The sequence below is a fragment of the Anolis sagrei genome, chromosome X (genome assembly GCF_037176765.1).
Source record: "Anolis sagrei isolate rAnoSag1 chromosome X, rAnoSag1.mat, whole genome shotgun sequence".
NCBI lineage: Eukaryota > Metazoa > Chordata > Lepidosauria > Squamata > Dactyloidae > Anolis > Anolis sagrei.
In genome coordinates, this window is record NC_090034.1 from 45864504 (window position 1) to 45884327 (window position 19824).

Below are 19824 nucleotides of genomic sequence, written 5' to 3' on the forward strand. Positions count from 1 at the left end.
GGCACAACTTGGGGACCACAACCAGACACAGTGAAGACATCTGCCCTTGCGCTTTGTTATTCTGCTGCTGAGTACGCATGCCCAGTGTGGAACACATCTCACCATGCTAAAAAAAGAGGATGTGGCTCTTAATGAGACATGCCACATTATCACGAGATGTCTGTGCCCTACACCACAGCAAGCAAGAGTCCAAAAGTGGCAGGCTAAAACCCAGAACCTCAAACCATGGATAATACCAGATGAGAGACTCCCCCCTGGGCACACAGAAGATTGGGTGACTTGGAAGGCACTGAACAGACTGAGCTCTGGCACCATGAGAGGCAGAGCCAACCCTAAGAAATTGGGTCCACAACATGCAAGTGCAGAGAAGAGCAAACCACAGACCACCTGCTACAATGCAGTCTGAGGCCTGCCACATGCACAATGCAGGACCTTCTTATAGCAACACCAGAGGCACTCTAATTGGCCAGTTACTGCTCAAAGGACATTTAATATAATGCCAGGTTTTTTTTAAATTTGTGTTTTTTAAATATATTATCACTGTACCCTTGATTCATAAGCACAAACCATCATTGCAAAGAGACTTTACTCAAGCAGAACAGAGACCAAGGGAAGGGGAATAAGGGAATAGAAGTCCATGTTTTGAACCCCTCTGCTCCCTTTCATTCATAAGATCTTCTGAGGAGGCCCTGCTCTCGGTCCTGTCACCGTCACAGGCGTGACTGGCGGGGACGAGAGAGAGGGCCTTCTCAGTGATTGCTATGGCGCTCCCTTCCTTGCGAGATTAGATTAGCCCCCTCTCTCCTGTCCTTCAGAAAGATGGTAAAAACTTGGCTGTGGGACCGAGCCTTTGGGACAGTGCAATAAGGCAACAACAGGAAACTTTACCATGCCAACCGGATTCGATATGATTTGAGACGGTTTTAAACAGTTGATTTTAACGTGCCAATAACTGATTTGTGTTTATGTATGTTTATAGTTTACTAGCCGTCCCCTGCCACATGTTGCTGTGGCCCAGTCTGTGTATATGTGTTTAGTGTGTATATATATATGTGTATATATGTGTAAATTTTGTATGTTGTTGGATTGGCCTGATAGGTGTATTTTGTCCAAATTTGGTGTCAATTCGTCCAGTGGTTTTTGCGTTATGTTAATCCCACAAATGAACATTACATTTTTATTTATATAGATTTTATGTTCTGGCATGGATTGTCTGCCGTATATATATTGTGCTCCACCCCAAGTCCCCTTTAGGGTGAGAAGGGCGGAAAATAATTTAAAAATTAAATAAATCCCCCCTGGATATGATCCCACATCTCCCGCCAAATGCCGTACCTTAAGGATGCAAGGTATGATAGGGCCGACATAAGGTGTAAACTTCTCGCCGAAGGTAATAGGCAGGTAGTTGAACATCATAATATAACCATCCCGAACATGAGGGGCGATATCCACTTTGCTTGCAGTGGCCACAATTTCCGGCATAAGCTTCTCCAGTTTTTCCACCCCTAAGCCAGCCATGACTTCAGCCAGACCTAGAAAAATACCAAGGCAACCTGTCATATGGAGTCCTCCCTCTCACCAACTCGACAGAAAAGCGAGCCCACTCCTGTCTACGAATGGCAATCTTGCCTTGTGCAGCTCCCGACCGATCCACCGAACTCTGCTCATACGTCAGGGTTTCCATCAGCCAAGGCAGCAAGTCTTCAAAGCAAGACTCGCCCATCCCTTTCACCATGGCTCCCAGGGCCTTGGCTGAGACGGTGCGCACCTGGGAGTCAGAGGAAAAGAGTCAGCGGGTCAGAGGTCTCTCAACAGGAACAACTGGGAAGAAACTGAAGGAAGGCGGCTTACCTCAGGCACAGGGTCCAGCAAGGAGGCTTTCAATCCAGGGGTCACGCTGGGCAGGTAAGGAGCCAGGTCCTAGAACAAACAGGAATGGAAGAAAGGGACACCAAATAAAATGTGGCGTTTGTACAACAGGACTTTGAAAATGTTTCAGCACAGCGGGCACACTTGCACTGCTTGCAAATAGCATCGACCAGTTACATTTCCAACATTGCTGGACTGTAACAGTCATCCTATAAAGCAGTGGTTCTCAGCCTATGGGTCCCCAGGTGTTTTGGCCTACAACTCCCAGAAATCCCAGCCAGTTTACCAACCGTTAGGACTTCTGGGAGTTGAAGGCCAAAACATCTGGGGCCCCACAGGTTGAGAACCACTGCTATAAAGAGACAGGGGAACGTGTAGCCCTCTCCTGCCCCCCTGGACTGCAACTCCCATCAACTCCAGCTATACATTCCAATGGTAAGAAAACTAACCATTCAGAGCTCTGGCATACCTTCTGATCTGTCAGAGAATACATGTTTCCAATGATCTGGGCAGCCATTTTCCGGGTGTCCGTGGAGCGATCCTGAAAAGCCCTCTGGACAATGGGCATGATGAGGGCCAGGGAAGGTGCATCAATGAAGTGGACAAATTTGGTGTCCAGCAAGGTCTGGAGGCACTTCTGGGTCTTTCGGGAAGGGTCCGTCAAGGCATCCAGCAGAACCGGTGCAATGGCTGGCAGGAGAAATGGACAGACTCATGATGAGCCCTAGTTGAGCTAAGGTCTCCCACGTCCTAGTAAAACACTTTAATTCTACCTCACATTGTTGGGATTGATCCATTCCTGAGCCAGAGGAAAACATTACTCTAATAAATAATAATAATAATAATAATAATAATAATAATAATAATAATCTTTATTTATACCCCGCCACCACCATCTCCCCAAAGGGGACTCAGGGCGGCTAACATGAGGCCAAGCCCAACAATTACAACAAATACACAGCAAATAATAACATCAAATAAAATAAGCAACAAATTAAAACAAAACCAAACACAGGAAATGAAATAAAAGAGTAAGGTGAGAATAGTGAGCAGGGCCAGCCAACTAACAAGAGAATCTTACCCAAGATCTCAGGGTTCCTGATAACTGACCCAATCTGCCGAAGCGCCTGCTGCCCGGCCTTCTGGACCTTCACATGGGAGTCGGTGAGCACCTCAGTGAGCTTTGGCACGATGTTTGGCAAGCAGGACGAGAGCTGCTTGGGAGCGCAGTAGGCCATGGCCCCCAGCAGTTCCACCGACCCTGGCCAACGAGCAAAGGAGCAGAACATCAGCAGGAGACACAGCAAGGCAAGAGGGAGTTGGCTCATCACGTAGATCTGCTCAGAGCAGGCAGGGGAAGTTACACCTGGCCTGCTAAAGTTACCCAGCCCTGCTTCTTACCAGCTTTAGTTCTCCAAGACTCTTCCTCCAGTGCTGCCAGCAAGGACGGCAGCACCAACTTCACTCCGTGGGCACTCAGGTTGCTCATCACAGCTTTGGCACAGTCATCTGCGGCCTTGAGGAAAGCAAAAACAAAAAAAACCATCTCAGTATGTTAAGACCAATTCTGAGACTCGGGAAGACAGCTAGTGTACTTGCTTGTGTAAACAATAAACCCAAGATTATCTAGAAGTCTGAAGGGTTTTTCTGTGCAAACACTGCCATCATCTTGTGAACACCTGAGAGTCTCTTACCTCTCGGACATATTGATTCCCGTCTCCGAAACAGAGCAGTAAGTGGGGTAAGACGTGGACCACGTAGGGCTCAAACAGCTTTCCCAGCATGGTGCAGAGCATCTCAAAGGCAAATAATGCCCCTAAAACGCAAAAAAAGAAAGTTTTCGTCATAGCAGAATAAGGTTTACTCAAAAGACTAGCCAGTAACATATTTTTGGCAGAGGGCACATAAGCAACTGAGACTGAAGGTGTGTCTACATTGCTGAATTAATGCAGTTTGACACCACCTAAACTGCCATCGCTTAATGTGATGGCATCATGGGAACTTTAGTTTTACAAGCACTTTCACCTAGTAAAGATAAAGTAGCCTTGTTTCATGGTCAGAATTAAGAGTGTGGGCAGCCATCAATGTACCTTCTCGTCGCCGGAAGTTCCTCTTATCTTGGATTGCATCAGTCAGCTTAGCCATCATTTCCTGCTGCTTGAGGGAGAGGATGCCCAACCCTTTTACCAGGCCGGCCAGTCCATAGGCAGCTCCTTTCCGCTCGGCGTATTTGTCCGACTCCAGCAGCAGCTGCAGCAGCTTCTGGATCATTCCTCCCGCATCATCCTTGATGGCCGGTACCAGAGGGGGCAGGCAGCTGGCCACCGATTCCTGGACCTACGGGAAACCACCACAAGAAGTTGCCCACTGACTAAGACTTCCCTACAAGCCTGATATGCAAAGTGCACTTTCACTGCCATGGCATTATTGAATGGACTTTACTAAGCAGAGTCAATAAGGTTACCTGTTGTGATGGAGTGGAAAGCGCTGCGATCAATTTGGCCACAATTGGTTTCACTTTGGGATCATTCTTGTCCAAATGTTTGGCCAGAGAGCCCATCAGGATGACCACGCTCTGCCGGACAGCATCATAGCTGGCATCGTTGGGGGCATTCTTGAGGAACTCCTCAAACACAGGCAAGAGGGAATTGACACTGTCCTGAAAATCAGAACGCATGCCATATTATGGACCACGATCAACAGAATGCCACATTCCCCAAGAGAGAGAGGAGGAAAAAGGCACAGCAACAGATACGGAGATTACACAAAATATGGGAAGGATTTGCTGAGCTAAACCAACACTCTGACTACATCCATATTCTTCCCATGTGTTTGAGCCTACCTTGCCATGGGTATTCAGGGCTGAGAGGGCCGCATCCAGCATACACTTCCGGACCTCAGGATGACGATCATTCAGGGCATCTGGTACAAAAAACTGGAATAGAGGCTTCACCTGGGAACCATCCAAGTGCTGAGAGAGCTTGTTCAGGGCCAAAGCAATGCCACACCTGTAAGAATACAGTGCCGTTTATCCATTACATCCCATCCTTCTCAGTGCTGGCCCCTCAACTGTGGAACTCCCTCCCCAGTGATGTTAGATCAACCCCCTCCCTTCTGACCTTCCACAAGAGAATGAAAACATGGCTTTGTGACCAAGCCTTTAGAGAACGTGCAATACATAGACTTGGAACGATGTGCAATGACTATTGGAAAGGCGGGATTACAGTCATGGATTACGTGTTTAACTGAATGTATGGTTTTAAAATGTTTTAATTGTTTTAATGTACTTTTTAATTCTATTTTAATATCTATTTAAGTGTACATCGTGTTTTAGGGCATCAAATCATTGCCTGTATGTAAAGCCCCCTTGAGTCCCCTCCGAAGTGAGAAAGGTGGGGTAGAAATACTTTACCCCTGTGATGATAAAAGTGTTTCAGATGGATTGGAGAGCAACTTGTGAATTGTAACCTGCATTTTATTGGTGAATTATTATTATTATTATTATTATTATTATTATTATTATTATTTTATACTGTTGGAATAATGTATATCGAGATAAGACTTGTATGGCAAAAGTTTGTTAATTGTCAGGATGTATCAACTAATTTTTTTAAAAAAACAAAAACAAAATTAAGTTTTTGGAGTATAACAACGACTTTCAAAGTAAGCACCGCACAATTAAACAAGAAATAACACTTTCAAACTAGGAACACATTTTTTTTCACATTTTGTTACATAGTGCTATTATCATGATCGTTATTATTATTACCTGGCTTCCCATTGGTCAGGCGGAGAGTCTGAGATGACACGTCCCAAAGCATCCAAAACAGGTGGAGGCCTCTGAGGAAGTGAAAGAAATGATGGTTGCTTACCTGTAACCATGTTTCTCTGAGAGGTGATCAGTGAAATCAGCACATGTGATAGTTGATGCACCTGTGCAGCAATCACTGGAAACCTCTGAAAAGCTGAAAAGGCTTGTGGCTGCAGCCCCGCCCTTCTTCCCCATGAGCATATATGCTGTAGGAGGGGCTGTAGCTCCAGTTCTCTGCCGCTGTGCAGCAGCCTGAGGTCGGGGGCATGATCTGCAGGAAGGAAGGGCGGGGATGTGCTAATTTCACAGATCACAGCTCAAAGAAACATGGTTACAGGTAAGCAACCATCATTTCTCCTTCATGGATTCTGCTGAAATAAGCACATGTGATAGACTAGCAAGCCACAAACCTTGGATGGTGGGCGTCATGCCACTGCCAAGAAGAGAACCGCTGTCGTCCAATGGAACTTCACGAAGGTATGCTGCCAATGTAGCGACTGCTCTCGTGGAGTGGCCCCTCAGGTGTACTGGCAAATCCTTGCCCGCCAACTGATAGGCAAGTCTGATGATTGAGACCACCCATGCCAAGAGGCGTTGGGGTGAAACAGGCAGGCCCTTAGTGTCACTGTGGTACTTCACAAAGAGTCTAGGAGACTGCCTGAAGTCCTTCGTCCTGTGAAGGTCGAAGGTGAGTGCTCTGCAGACATCGAGAAGATGGAGAGCCCGCTCAAGCTGTTCATGGAGCTTGAAAAAATGCTGGCACCACAATGTCTTGAGCCAAATGATACGTCAAAGCTACCTTAGGGAGGAAGGCGATGTCGGTTCTGAGAACCACCTTGTCCCTGTGAAACCGGAGATAAGGCTCATTGACACGTAGTGCACACAACTCGCTGGATCTGCGAGCCGAGGTGCTTGCCACCAGGAAAGCAACTTTCCACGGAAGATGAGAAAGATCGGCTGTAGCCATCGGCAGCATACCTTCGTGGGCTCAAAAGATGGCTTCATAAGTTGTGATAAGACAAGGTCAAGGTGCCAAGAGGGAGGTGGGGGGGGGGGGAGACTGGTGGCCGGAGGTTCCTGTACCCTCTAAGGAAGAGTTGGACAAGAGGGTCCTGAAACCAGGAGAAGCCACCTTCCCTGCGGCGATAGGCAGAGAGTGCAGCAAGATAACACTTGATCGAAGAAAGCACCAGGCCCTCATCTACCAATGTCGCAAGAAACTGAAGAAGGAGCATAGTGGCCTGCAGAGGCTGTACACCATGTTGGCGTGTAAACGCCGCAAAGCACTTCCACTTAGCCTCGTACGAGCTGTGTCGATGGTCAGTGTGCAGCATTGAGGGTGGCTGTTACAGCTGGAGGTAGCGGTGTGGCCTGACCCGCCATGCTGTCAGACGGAGCAAGTCAAGGTCTGGGTGACGGACGTGATCATCCTGGATCGTGAGCAAGTCCGGCCGACTACTCAGCAGTAGATGGTCGCCCACAGCCATGGTCTTGAGGAGGGCGAACCAGGGTTGTCTTGGCCACCAAGGTGTTATCAGGATGGCGTTGGCTCTGTCTGCATCGAGTTTGGCAACCACTCTGCTGAGGAGAGGTATCAGTGGAAAAACGTACAACAGGGGCCTGTGCCAATTATAGAGGAATGCATCCCCCAGACATCCCTGTTGCATGTCTTGTGGCATCCTGGCACAATAGCTTTTGCATTTGGCACTGGCTGGCGCTCCAAACAAGTCAATGTCCGGCCATCCCCACCTTCGAAAGAGGTGTATCTCGTGAGGGTGTAGTGACCACTCGTGGTTGATGGGCCCAGTCCTGTTGAGGTGGCCTGCCACCATGTTGTCTTGGCCGGGCAGATGTAACGCCACAAGATGGATTTTCATGGGGATGCACCATTACCAGATGTCGAGAGCCAACTGAAACAGAGAGTGGGACCATGTCCCCCCTTGCTTGTTGATGTTCCAGATGGCTGGGAGCGCTTGAAGCGCCTTCTGGATGGCAGTCACCTCTAACACATTGATATGCAGCTTGCTCTCGGCTGATGTCCACAGGCCTTGCACTGATAGGGTGCCAGAGTGGGCTCCCCAACCTTGGAGAGAGCCGTCGGTAGTGATGACTGCTGAAGACCCTGGAGGGTGAAATGGCATGCCCATGCAGACATTGTCATGAAGAGTCCACCAATGGTGCGAACGCAGGACAGTCGATGGATGTAACATGTGGTTCTGGCTGTGGCGGAGAGGGTTGAACACCCTGATGAACCACGCCTGCAGCAGTTGAACGTGCAGCCAGGCAAACGGTGCTACAGCAGTTGTGGAGGCCATATGCCCCAGTGCCGACTGAATGTGCTTGGCCTGCACAAAGGAAGAATGATGGATATGCTGCACAGCTGCTCGGAGGTTGCGAAACCACTCTTCCGGAAGATACGCCTTGCGCTCGATGTAGTTGAGAGCATATGAAGCATATGTCTTGCGTTGGCTCTAGATGGGACTTCTGCACATTGACCACAAGGCAGAGACTCTGCAGTAAAGAGAAGTCCAATCGTTGCAAGAGTTGTGATCGAGTGGTCCCAAACACCGTGATCCCCTGTACCTGCAAGTGAGCGGCCACCGCTGCCATGACCTTGGTAAAGACATGAAGTGCAGTGCAGATCCCGAAGGGGAGGACTCTGAAAGGATAGGCCTTGTTGCCTATTTTGAAGGACAAATGCTTGTGGTGGCATGGTACAATAGCTATGTGGAAGTAGGCTTCTTTCAGATTTATAGTGGCAAACCATGTTCCATGAGGAAGAAGTGGCAAGATGGTCTGGAGAGTCACCATGCGAAAACGTGTGTGGTCGGATGTATTGATTAAGACCATGCAAATCCAAAATAGGCCTTTGTCCTCCATCCTTCTTAGGGACTAAGAAATAAGTGGAGAAAAACGCAGAGGGATAGTGAGAAGGGTGAAGTGGCACAATCACCCCTTTCTGGAGGAGGGTGCGAACCTCATCCAAAAGTACCTCAGAAGGTGGCGTTGTCCCGACGATCCTGAGGCGTGGAGGACTCTCGAACTCAATAGAGTAGCCGTGGCAAACCACATCAAGCACCAACCTATCAGTGGTGATAGATTTCCATGCCTCGTAGAAGCCAGCCAAATGCGTGCTGAAGCGCACAAATGGCAGCGGCTGAGAAGGTTGAAGTGAAGACACCCTGTGAGGAAGTGAAGGGGATACCAGTGGAGAAAGGAGAGGGGAGATGTCACTAAAAGCGACGCTTCCCTTTGGCTTGATACTTCCCCTTACCCTGCTGAAGGGTCGAAAACTGCGTCTGCTGCTTCGGGGAGCGTGGAGCTCTCTGCTGGGTGGAAGTACATGAGGAAGATGGGTAAGATCTTTGAGTGTACGAAGAGGACTGCTGACCCCTAGACCGAGAATGGTAAGAGGGCTGCATAAAGCCATACTTGCTGGCAGCCTGCCTCACTTCTTGAGACTCCTTAAATTAGTGTCTGTCACAGGATCGAATAATCTATCATCGTGAGCAGGCATCTTGCCTTCCTCAGAGTGTTTTGAGGTACGCAGCCACGCATGTCTTCGAATTGGCGTGGTGAGGGAAAACAGTTTTCCTGTCGTGTCGGCAGTGTGCTGAGCCATGTCCTTGTGAGTATGGGTGAGCACAAGAGCTTCACGATGGTAAGCCTTGCCATGCTCTGCTGAGGGGACGGAAGAAGATCCAGGTATAACCCGATCTTGTCCCACAAAAAAGCATTGTAGGAGGACATGTATGCCCCATAACGGTTTGTGTCCTTTTTAAGGGCATATGCCGCGGCAATAAAAGCCGCAAAGAAAACTTTCTTTGCAGCTACTATTGCGTCTGCAAAGAACCGTCCGGCGGAGTTGTTTCGGATTGTCAGAGGTCTGTTAACTCCCCCCACCTCAGGGGGGAGCCCTGACAACTCGGACACGCGCTGTGAAGCATTTGCTCGGTTCTTTGCAGACAAAGTCGCTTTGATCCGTTCTGGACTGGACGCCACATTAAATGCAGTCTCTGGGGATGTGACACAAGCACCTGCTTGTCCTATTTTGATGGATTCCTTTCAGTTTGTGAAACCCGAGGATGTGGACAAGATACTTGGAGGAATGAGGCCTACCACGTCCATCCTAGACCCCTGCCCATCCTGGCTTCTGAAAGAGGCCAGAGGGGGATTGGCTGAGTGGGTAACGGTGGTGGTTAATGCCTCCCTTCGGGAAGGCACGATTCCAGCGAGCCTAAAACAGGCTATTATAAAGCCGCTGTTGAAGAAACCATCACTGGACCCCACTAAATTCGACAACTTTCGGCCTGTTTCCAATCTTCCCTTCTTGGGCAAAGTCATGGAAAGCGTGGTGGCCTCACAACTCCAGGTATTCTTGAGAGACACGGATTATCTGGATCCGGCACAGTCTGGCTTCAGACCGGGACATGGTACTGAGACGGTCTTGGTCGCCTTAGTGGATGATCTGCGCCGGGAGCTAGACAGGGGGAGTGTGTCCCTGTTGGTGCTTCTGGACCTCTCAGCGGCCTTCGATACCGTCGACCACGGTATTCTTCTGGGGCGCCTTGCAGAGATGGGCCTTGGGGGCACCGCTTTGCGGTGGCTCCAGTCATTTCTGGAGGGTCGTACCCAGAAGGTGTTATTGGGGGACTCCTGCTCAACACCACAGCCTTTGACCTGTGGTGTTCCTCAGGGTTCCATACTGTCCCCCATGCTGTTTAACATCTACATGAAGCCGCTGGGTGAGATCATCCGGAGTTTCGGGGTGCGGTGTCACCTGTACGCAGATGACGTCCAACTCTGTCACTCCTTCCCACCTGCTACTAAGGAGGCTGTCGAAGTCCTGAACCGGTGCCTGGCCGCTGTGACGGTCTGGATGAGGGCGAACAAACTGAAATTAAATCCAGACAAGACAGAGGTACTCCTGGTCAGTCGCAAGGCCGAACAGGGTATAGGGTTACAGCCTGTGCTGGACGGGGTCGCACTCCCCTTGAAGGCGCAGGTTCGCAGCTTGGGTGTGACCCTGGACTCATCGCTGAGCCTGGATCCCCAGGTTTCAGCGGTGACCAGGGGAGCATTTGCACAGCTTCGGCTCGTGCGCCAGCTGCGCCCGTATCTTGGGAAGTCTGACTTGGCCACGGTGGTACACGCTTTGGTCACATCCCGCCTCGACTACTGCAACGCAGTAGGCAGGCCCTTAGTGTCACTGTGGTACTTCACAAAGAGTCTAGGAGACTGCCTGAAGTCCTTCGTCCTGTGAAGGTCGAAGGTGAGTGCTCTGCAGACATCGAGAAGATGGAGAGCCCGCTCAAGCTGTTCATGGAGCTTGAAAAAATGCTGGCACCACAATGTCTTGAGCCAAATGATACGTCAAAGCTACCTTAGGGAGGAAGGCGATGTCGGTTCTGAGAACCACCTTGTCCCTGTGAAACCGGAGATAAGGCTCATTGACACGTAGTGCACACAACTCGCTGGATCTGCGAGCCGAGGTGCTTGCCACCAGGAAAGCAACTTTCCACGGAAGATGAGAAAGATCGGCTGTAGCCATCGGCAGCATACCTTCGTGGGCTCAAAAGATGGCTTCATAAGTTGTGATAAGACAAGGTCAAGGTGCCAAGAGGGAGGTGGGGGGGGGGGGAGACTGGTGGCCGGAGGTTCCTGTACCCTCTAAGGAAGAGTTGGACAAGAGGGTCCTGAAACCAGGAGAAGCCACCTTCCCTGCGGCGATAGGCAGAGAGTGCAGCAAGATAACACTTGATCGAAGAAAGCACCAGGCCCTCATCTACCAATGTCGCAAGAAACTGAAGAAGGAGCATAGTGGCCTGCAGAGGCTGTACACCATGTTGGCGTGTAAACGCCGCAAAGCACTTCCACTTAGCCTCGTACGAGCTGTGTCGATGGTCAGTGTGCAGCATTGAGGGTGGCTGTTACAGCTGGAGGTAGCGGTGTGGCCTGACCCGCCATGCTGTCAGACGGAGCAAGTCAAGGTCTGGGTGACGGACGTGATCATCCTGGATCGTGAGCAAGTCCGGCCGACTACTCAGCAGTAGATGGTCGCCCACAGCCATGGTCTTGAGGAGGGCGAACCAGGGTTGTCTTGGCCACCAAGGTGTTATCAGGATGGCGTTGGCTCTGTCTGCATCGAGTTTGGCAACCACTCTGCTGAGGAGAGGTATCAGTGGAAAAACGTACAACAGGGGCCTGTGCCAATTATAGAGGAATGCATCCCCCAGACATCCCTGTTGCATGTCTTGTGGCATCCTGGCACAATAGCTTTTGCATTTGGCACTGGCTGGCGCTCCAAACAAGTCAATGTCCGGCCATCCCCACCTTCGAAAGAGGTGTATCTCGTGAGGGTGTAGTGACCACTCGTGGTTGATGGGCCCAGTCCTGTTGAGGTGGCCTGCCACCATGTTGTCTTGGCCGGGCAGATGTAACGCCACAAGATGGATTTTCATGGGGATGCACCATTACCAGATGTCGAGAGCCAACTGAAACAGAGAGTGGGACCATGTCCCCCCTTGCTTGTTGATGTTCCAGATGGCTGGGAGCGCTTGAAGCGCCTTCTGGATGGCAGTCACCTCTAACACATTGATATGCAGCTTGCTCTCGGCTGATGTCCACAGGCCTTGCACTGATAGGGTGCCAGAGTGGGCTCCCCAACCTTGGAGAGAGCCGTCGGTAGTGATGACTGCTGAAGACCCTGGAGGGTGAAATGGCATGCCCATGCAGACATTGTCATGAAGAGTCCACCAATGGTGCGAACGCAGGACAGTCGATGGATGTAACATGTGGTTCTGGCTGTGGCGGAGAGGGTTGAACACCCTGATGAACCACGCCTGCAGCAGTTGAACGTGCAGCCAGGCAAACGGTGCTACAGCAGTTGTGGAGGCCATATGCCCCAGTGCCGACTGAATGTGCTTGGCCTGCACAAAGGAAGAATGATGGATATGCTGCACAGCTGCTCGGAGGTTGCGAAACCACTCTTCCGGAAGATACGCCTTGCGCTCGATGTAGTTGAGAGCATATGAAGCATATGTCTTGCGTTGGCTCTAGATGGGACTTCTGCACATTGACCACAAGGCAGAGACTCTGCAGTAAAGAGAAGTCCAATCGTTGCAAGAGTTGTGATCGAGTGGTCCCAAACACCGTGATCCCCTGTACCTGCAAGTGAGCGGCCACCGCTGCCATGACCTTGGTAAAGACATGAAGTGCAGTGCAGATCCCGAAGGGGAGGACTCTGAAAGGATAGGCCTTGTTGCCTATTTTGAAGGACAAATGCTTGTGGTGGCATGGTACAATAGCTATGTGGAAGTAGGCTTCTTTCAGATTTATAGTGGCAAACCATGTTCCATGAGGAAGAAGTGGCAAGATGGTCTGGAGAGTCACCATGCGAAAACGTGTGTGGTCGGATGTATTGATTAAGACCATGCAAATCCAAAATAGGCCTTTGTCCTCCATCCTTCTTAGGGACTAAGAAATAAGTGGAGAAAAACGCAGAGGGATAGTGAGAAGGGTGAAGTGGCACAATCACCCCTTTCTGGAGGAGGGTGCGAACCTCATCCAAAAGTACCTCAGAAGGTGGCGTTGTCCCGACGATCCTGAGGCGTGGAGGACTCTCGAACTCAATAGAGTAGCCGTGGCAAACCACATCAAGCACCAACCTATCAGTGGTGATAGATTTCCATGCCTCGTAGAAGCCAGCCAAATGCGTGCTGAAGCGCACAAATGGCAGCGGCTGAGAAGGTTGAAGTGAAGACACCCTGTGAGGAAGTGAAGGGGATACCAGTGGAGAAAGGAGAGGGGAGATGTCACTAAAAGCGACGCTTCCCTTTGGCTTGATACTTCCCCTTACCCTGCTGAAGGGTCGAAAACTGCGTCTGCTGCTTCGGGGAGCGTGGAGCTCTCTGCTGGGTGGAAGTACATGAGGAAGATGGGTAAGATCTTTGAGTGTACGAAGAGGACTGCTGACCCCTAGACCGAGAATGGTAAGAGGGCTGCATAAAGCCATACTTGCTGGCAGCCTGCCTCACTTCTTGAGACTCCTTAAATTAGTGTCTGTCACAGGATCGAATAATCTATCATCGTGAGCAGGCATCTTGCCTTCCTCAGAGTGTTTTGAGGTACGCAGCCACGCATGTCTTCGAATTGGCGTGGTGAGGGAAAACAGTTTTCCTGTCGTGTCGGCAGTGTGCTGAGCCATGTCCTTGTGAGTATGGGTGAGCACAAGAGCTTCACGATGGTAAGCCTTGCCATGCTCTGCTGAGGGGACGGAAGAAGATCCAGGTATAACCCGATCTTGTCCCACAAAAAAGCATTGTAGGAGGACATGTATGCCCCATAACGGTTTGTGTCCTTTTTAAGGGCATATGCCGCGGCAATAAAAGCCGCAAAGAAAACTTTCTTTGCAGCTACTATTGCGTCTGCAAAGAACCGTCCGGCGGAGTTGTTTCGGATTGTCAGAGGTCTGTTAACTCCCCCCACCTCAGGGGGGAGCCCTGACAACTCGGACACGCGCTGTGAAGCATTTGCTCGGTTCTTTGCAGACAAAGTCGCTTTGATCCGTTCTGGACTGGACGCCACATTAAATGCAGTCTCTGGGGATGTGACACAAGCACCTGCTTGTCCTATTTTGATGGATTCCTTTCAGTTTGTGAAACCCGAGGATGTGGACAAGATACTTGGAGGAATGAGGCCTACCACGTCCATCCTAGACCCCTGCCCATCCTGGCTTCTGAAAGAGGCCAGAGGGGGATTGGCTGAGTGGGTAACGGTGGTGGTTAATGCCTCCCTTCGGGAAGGCACGATTCCAGCGAGCCTAAAACAGGCTATTATAAAGCCGCTGTTGAAGAAACCATCACTGGACCCCACTAAATTCGACAACTTTCGGCCTGTTTCCAATCTTCCCTTCTTGGGCAAAGTCATGGAAAGCGTGGTGGCCTCACAACTCCAGGTATTCTTGAGAGACACGGATTATCTGGATCCGGCACAGTCTGGCTTCAGACCGGGACATGGTACTGAGACGGTCTTGGTCGCCTTAGTGGATGATCTGCGCCGGGAGCTAGACAGGGGGAGTGTGTCCCTGTTGGTGCTTCTGGACCTCTCAGCGGCCTTCGATACCGTCGACCACGGTATTCTTCTGGGGCGCCTTGCAGAGATGGGCCTTGGGGGCACCGCTTTGCGGTGGCTCCAGTCATTTCTGGAGGGTCGTACCCAGAAGGTGTTATTGGGGGACTCCTGCTCAACACCACAGCCTTTGACCTGTGGTGTTCCTCAGGGTTCCATACTGTCCCCCATGCTGTTTAACATCTACATGAAGCCGCTGGGTGAGATCATCCGGAGTTTCGGGGTGCGGTGTCACCTGTACGCAGATGACGTCCAACTCTGTCACTCCTTCCCACCTGCTACTAAGGAGGCTGTCGAAGTCCTGAACCGGTGCCTGGCCGCTGTGACGGTCTGGATGAGGGCGAACAAACTGAAATTAAATCCAGACAAGACAGAGGTACTCCTGGTCAGTCGCAAGGCCGAACAGGGTATAGGGTTACAGCCTGTGCTGGACGGGGTCGCACTCCCCTTGAAGGCGCAGGTTCGCAGCTTGGGTGTGACCCTGGACTCATCGCTGAGCCTGGATCCCCAGGTTTCAGCGGTGACCAGGGGAGCATTTGCACAGCTTCGGCTCGTGCGCCAGCTGCGCCCGTATCTTGGGAAGTCTGACTTGGCCACGGTGGTACACGCTTTGGTCACATCCCGCCTCGACTACTGCAACGCTCTCTACGTGGGGCTGCCCTTGAAGACGGCCCGGAAGCTCCAGCTAGTCCAGCGCGCGGCAGCCATGTTGTTAACCGGAGCGGGACGCAGGGAGCGCACAACGCCCTTGCTGTCTCAGCTCCACTGGCTGCCGATTAGCTACCGGGCCCAATTCAAGGTGCTGGTGCTAACCTACAAAGCCCTAAACGGTTCCGGCCCAAAATACCTTGAGTACCGCATCTCGGCCTACGAGCCCACGAGGACCTTGAGATCATCCGGGGAGGCCCTTCTCTCGGTCCCGCCTGCCTCACAGGCACGCTTGGCGGGGACTAGAGAGCGGGCCTTCTCGGTGGTGGCCCCCCGGCTATGGAACTCCCTCCCTGTTGAAATTAGACAGGCGCCTTCCCTCATGGCCTTCCGCAAGGGCCTGAAAACCTGGCTCTTTGAAAAGGCCTTCAATTAAGTGCTATGCTTTGGAATGACCACCGGAATGGAATATGACTACGAGACTGATTATGACCCAAACAAGACGAAGCGGACTTTTAGTTTAGTTTAGCTGTGTGTTAGTAAGATGTATGTTGCCCTGAATTTATTGTAACTGTTGTCTTTATGTTCTATGTTCTGTACACCGCCACGAGTCGCCTCCGGGCTGAGAGTGGCGGTCAACAAATGCAAATAATAAATAAATAAATAATAAATAAATAAATAAATAAATAATGTGCCATTTGAGCCGTCAGGCTGGCATTAGTATGGGCCTTCTTCCCCATTGCGTCCAGCTTCTTGCCCTCTTTATCTGGAGGAATGGGCTGAGTCTTATGAGAACGCTTGCACTTGGCCACGTTCACCACCACCGTTTTAGGCTTGGGTGGCCATGCTACCCAGTCTGCAGAGGCGAGATCTATGCAGTAGTGTGCGTCCCACCTCCTAGAAACCGCTGGCCCCGCTGGTGGGGCCTGGTCGGGGTTTTTAGTAAGCTGGAGGAGATATGGGAGAGCTGGCAAGGTCGTAGAGGCCAATGGCTGTTGGAACTGTTCACCAGGAGGAAACATAGGATCCTCCACTGGGTCCTGCCCTTTCTTTGTAGACAGATTCAAAGCTTTTGACATACGAATCATCAAGGCTGAGAAGACAGAAGTGTCCTCTGAAGGTGGCATTGGAAATATCAGAGGTTCCTAAAGTCTGCTGCAAAGGCGGCAGAGAACCGGACCTACAGCCCCTCCTACACATATATGCTCATGGGGAAGAAGGGTGGGGCTGCAGCCACAACCCTTTTCAGCTTTTCAGAGGTTTCCAGTGATTGCTGCACAGGTGCATCAACTATCACATGTGCTGATTTCAGCAGACAACACAAAGGAGACACATGACATACTTATATATTAAATCACCATGAAAGGAGGAAAGACAGCTCACACCACACTTCTGAACTACTATTTCCTGCACCGTGCTTTCCCCTCTGGGTTGAGAGATTAGAAATATAATTTTTATACAACTTTTTTGGGAATCCCTAGAATCTCCAAGTGCCTGTTTTGAACATTCACCACAACTGTACCTCCTAGACCCTCCAGCACTGCCCATAGCTTACATAGAGTTTCTCCTGATAAATCTCCATAAGTTTGATCATCACGTCCCTGGTTTGGCTTTGATACTGTTCAACGCTTTTGGAAAGCGCCTCCGCGCCGGCCTGACGTACAGCTTCCTCATTGTGGATTACATCTTTGATGAGGATGGAGCAGATATCAGGCTGCAGTTCCAAACCCATCGACTCCCACAACCTGCGTGGGAAAGGAAGCCAGATGGTCATTCTCCAGAAAAAAATATCTGCTTTGTTGGAGGAATGGTAGTGTCCAATTCTGAAATGGACAAGATAGGGAATGCAAGAAATGGTTAACTCTCACCCCTCTGCCAATCGCCGAATCTCTTCGTCTCTGTCATACTTCACCACCCAGAGACGTCGCAGGAGGGTCAGCCCATTCTTTTCATCGCTATCTGGGGTGGGCAGCACCATCTGCAGTTCCATCAAGCCCTGAAGACCAAAAAAAAGGTCAAATCAGTAAAGGCCTCCCCCAGCCTATCAAAGGCAACAACAGGAATCGTCAGATCACAGTGACTCCCTTGTTGTAAAATAATGGGCTAGTCACAGAAACTGGAACCAAGAGGTACATTCCCCATAATTGCTCCTGCAATGGATTCCAAAGTTTTCCGAAGAGACCTATTAAAGAAATCCCTACATCTCTATAATCCCGCTCTGAGTCCCCTTCGGGGTGAGAAGGGCAGCATATAAATGTCGTAAATAAAAATTTCCAAAACTGAAATTAGATGGATGGAAAGATCCATGACCAGGTATCATCCTGTGTCCAACTGAGAAAGAAAGATCAACTGACCCGGAGCGCTGCATCCCGGACATTCATGCAGGGAGACTGAAGGGCCTGGAGCAGCACATCAATTTCATCCTGTTCAGCATAGGCGCACCCGTCTTCTCCACTGCTGCTAGCACACAGGGCTGTGAGAGCATTAGAAGCCAACACCTGAGGAAGAACAAGATTTTTATATAGATGGTGAAGGGGGTAAAAGCACCCAGTTGACTAACTCACAAACTATAAGGATAGTCAACACAATGCCTTCCAAATATTTTGTAACCACAAAACGCTATGCCTTGATCAGTATGGGCAGTGGTTAAGAGATTATAGGAACTGTAGTCCTGACTGCTTACAGGCCATACACAGCCCTTGGACCTCTCTCTCTCGACAAGAACAACTGGCCAACACACCTGCAAACGGGGAGAACCCGATCCAATCACTTTTGCCAAAAGCCGAAGCATGTCTGTGCGAGGAAGTAACTCAGGGCCATTCTGGCAAGAGAACAGTGAAAAAGAGGAGGGAGGGGGAGGAAAGAAAATCAATAATAATAATAATAATAATAATAATGTTTATTCAGTCAATTCCGACTCTTCGTGACCTCATGGACCAGCTCACGCCAGAGCTCCCTGTCGGCCATGGCCACCCCCAGCTCCTTCAAAGTCAAGCCAGTCACTTCAAGGATACCATCCATCCATCTTGCCCTTGGTCAGCCCCTCTTCCTTTTTCCTTCCATTTTCCCCAGCATCATTATCTTCTCCAAGCTTTCCTATCTTTTCATTATGTGCCCAAAGCACTTCATCTTTGCCTCTAATATCTTTCCCTCCAATGATGATGATAAAAAAAAATTGGCACCTGCCTTTTCTGACAGCTCAAGGTGGGGTATAATAAAGTCAAAACATATCAACATAAAGCACATTCAACAAAATACACATATCAAAACACACCATTACAAACCAAAACATACACCAAACACAGGGTACAAAATTTTGCAATCATAATGAAACCCGCAAGGATCACTATTGTCACTGACGATCATCTTATATAAAAACTAGCTGTCCCCTGCCACGTGTTGCTGTGGCCCAATCTGTGTATATGTATTTTGTGTGTGTATATATGTGTATATGTGTGTGTGTATGTGTTTATGCATAAATACACATGTGGTTATGCTGAAGTGGGTTAAACTGTGAAACTTGGTAACAGAAAGGTTGGAGATTTGAATCCAGGGAGCGCCATGAGATCCTGCTGTTAGCCCCAGCTTCTGCCAACATAGGAATTTGAAAACCTGAAAATGTGAGTAGATCAATAGGTACCTCTCTGGCGGGAAGGTAAGGGTGCTCCATGCAGTCATGCAGGCCTCATGACTTTGGAGGTGTCTATGGACAACGCCGGCTCTTGGGCTTAGAAATGGAGATGAGCACCAACACACACTCCCCAAATCGGACACAACTGGACTTAATGTCAGGAGAACAATGTGGTTATGTGCGTGCATTGTAGTGGGTTTGTTTTTTGGGTTTGTAAGTCTCGTCTGCTGTGTTTTTCAGTGTTTTTATGAGTGATAGTCACTCAATGGCCTGATAGATGTATTGTCCTTTCTTTCTTTCTTTCCTTCCTTCCTTCCTTCCTTCCATCCATCCATCCATCCATTTCAGTCTTCCCTTTCTGCTTTCCTTCCTTCCTTTTTTCTTTCCTTCCTTCCTTCATTTGTTCTCTTTCCTTCCCTCCTTCCTTTTTTCCTTGTGTTTCTTTCTCCCCTTCCTTCCTTCCTTCTTTCTTTCCTGCCTTTTTTCCTTTCCTTCCTTCCTTCTGTTTCTGCCTCCCCCTTCCCAACCGTGATGTTGCTCCCGACTCAGGTGCTGGACCCACAACTGGTATGACAGCAGGGCAGACCCCTGTGTGGAAGCAGTGGCAGTAGCAAACCTCTGCCCCCGGCGCGCCCCTTCTCTCTCCCTCCCTCCCTCCCTCAGATTCCCCTGGCGAGGCGGGGTGGGGGTTGCAGGGTGGGGGTTGCGGGGGGGGGGGCCTCCCAGTTGCCAAGGC

The 19824-nt window shown here is 50.0% G+C and overlaps 1 protein-coding gene across 1 annotated transcript in view; it reads right to left on the reverse strand.

Annotated features, from left to right (window-relative positions):
- GCN1 (GCN1 activator of EIF2AK4) overlaps window positions 1-19824 on the reverse strand; it is an 83810-nt gene that overhangs the window by 25132 nt on the left and 38854 nt on the right. Inside the window, exons 27-41 of the mRNA XM_060785412.2 lie at window positions 18198-18278; window positions 17812-17955; window positions 17326-17453; window positions 17013-17202; window positions 5639-5709; window positions 4712-4877; window positions 4334-4528; window positions 3960-4206; window positions 3564-3685; window positions 3271-3385; window positions 2951-3130; window positions 2339-2559; window positions 1852-1920; window positions 1630-1768; window positions 1336-1532 (exon numbers count right to left, since the gene is read on the reverse strand). Coding sequence (XP_060641395.2) covers window positions 1336-1532; window positions 1630-1768; window positions 1852-1920; window positions 2339-2559; window positions 2951-3130; window positions 3271-3385; window positions 3564-3685; window positions 3960-4206; window positions 4334-4528; window positions 4712-4877; window positions 5639-5709; window positions 17013-17202; window positions 17326-17453; window positions 17812-17955; window positions 18198-18278 — 2265 coding nt within the window. The remainder of the gene's footprint in view (window positions 1-1335; window positions 1533-1629; window positions 1769-1851; window positions 1921-2338; window positions 2560-2950; window positions 3131-3270; window positions 3386-3563; window positions 3686-3959; window positions 4207-4333; window positions 4529-4711; window positions 4878-5638; window positions 5710-17012; window positions 17203-17325; window positions 17454-17811; window positions 17956-18197; window positions 18279-19824) is intronic.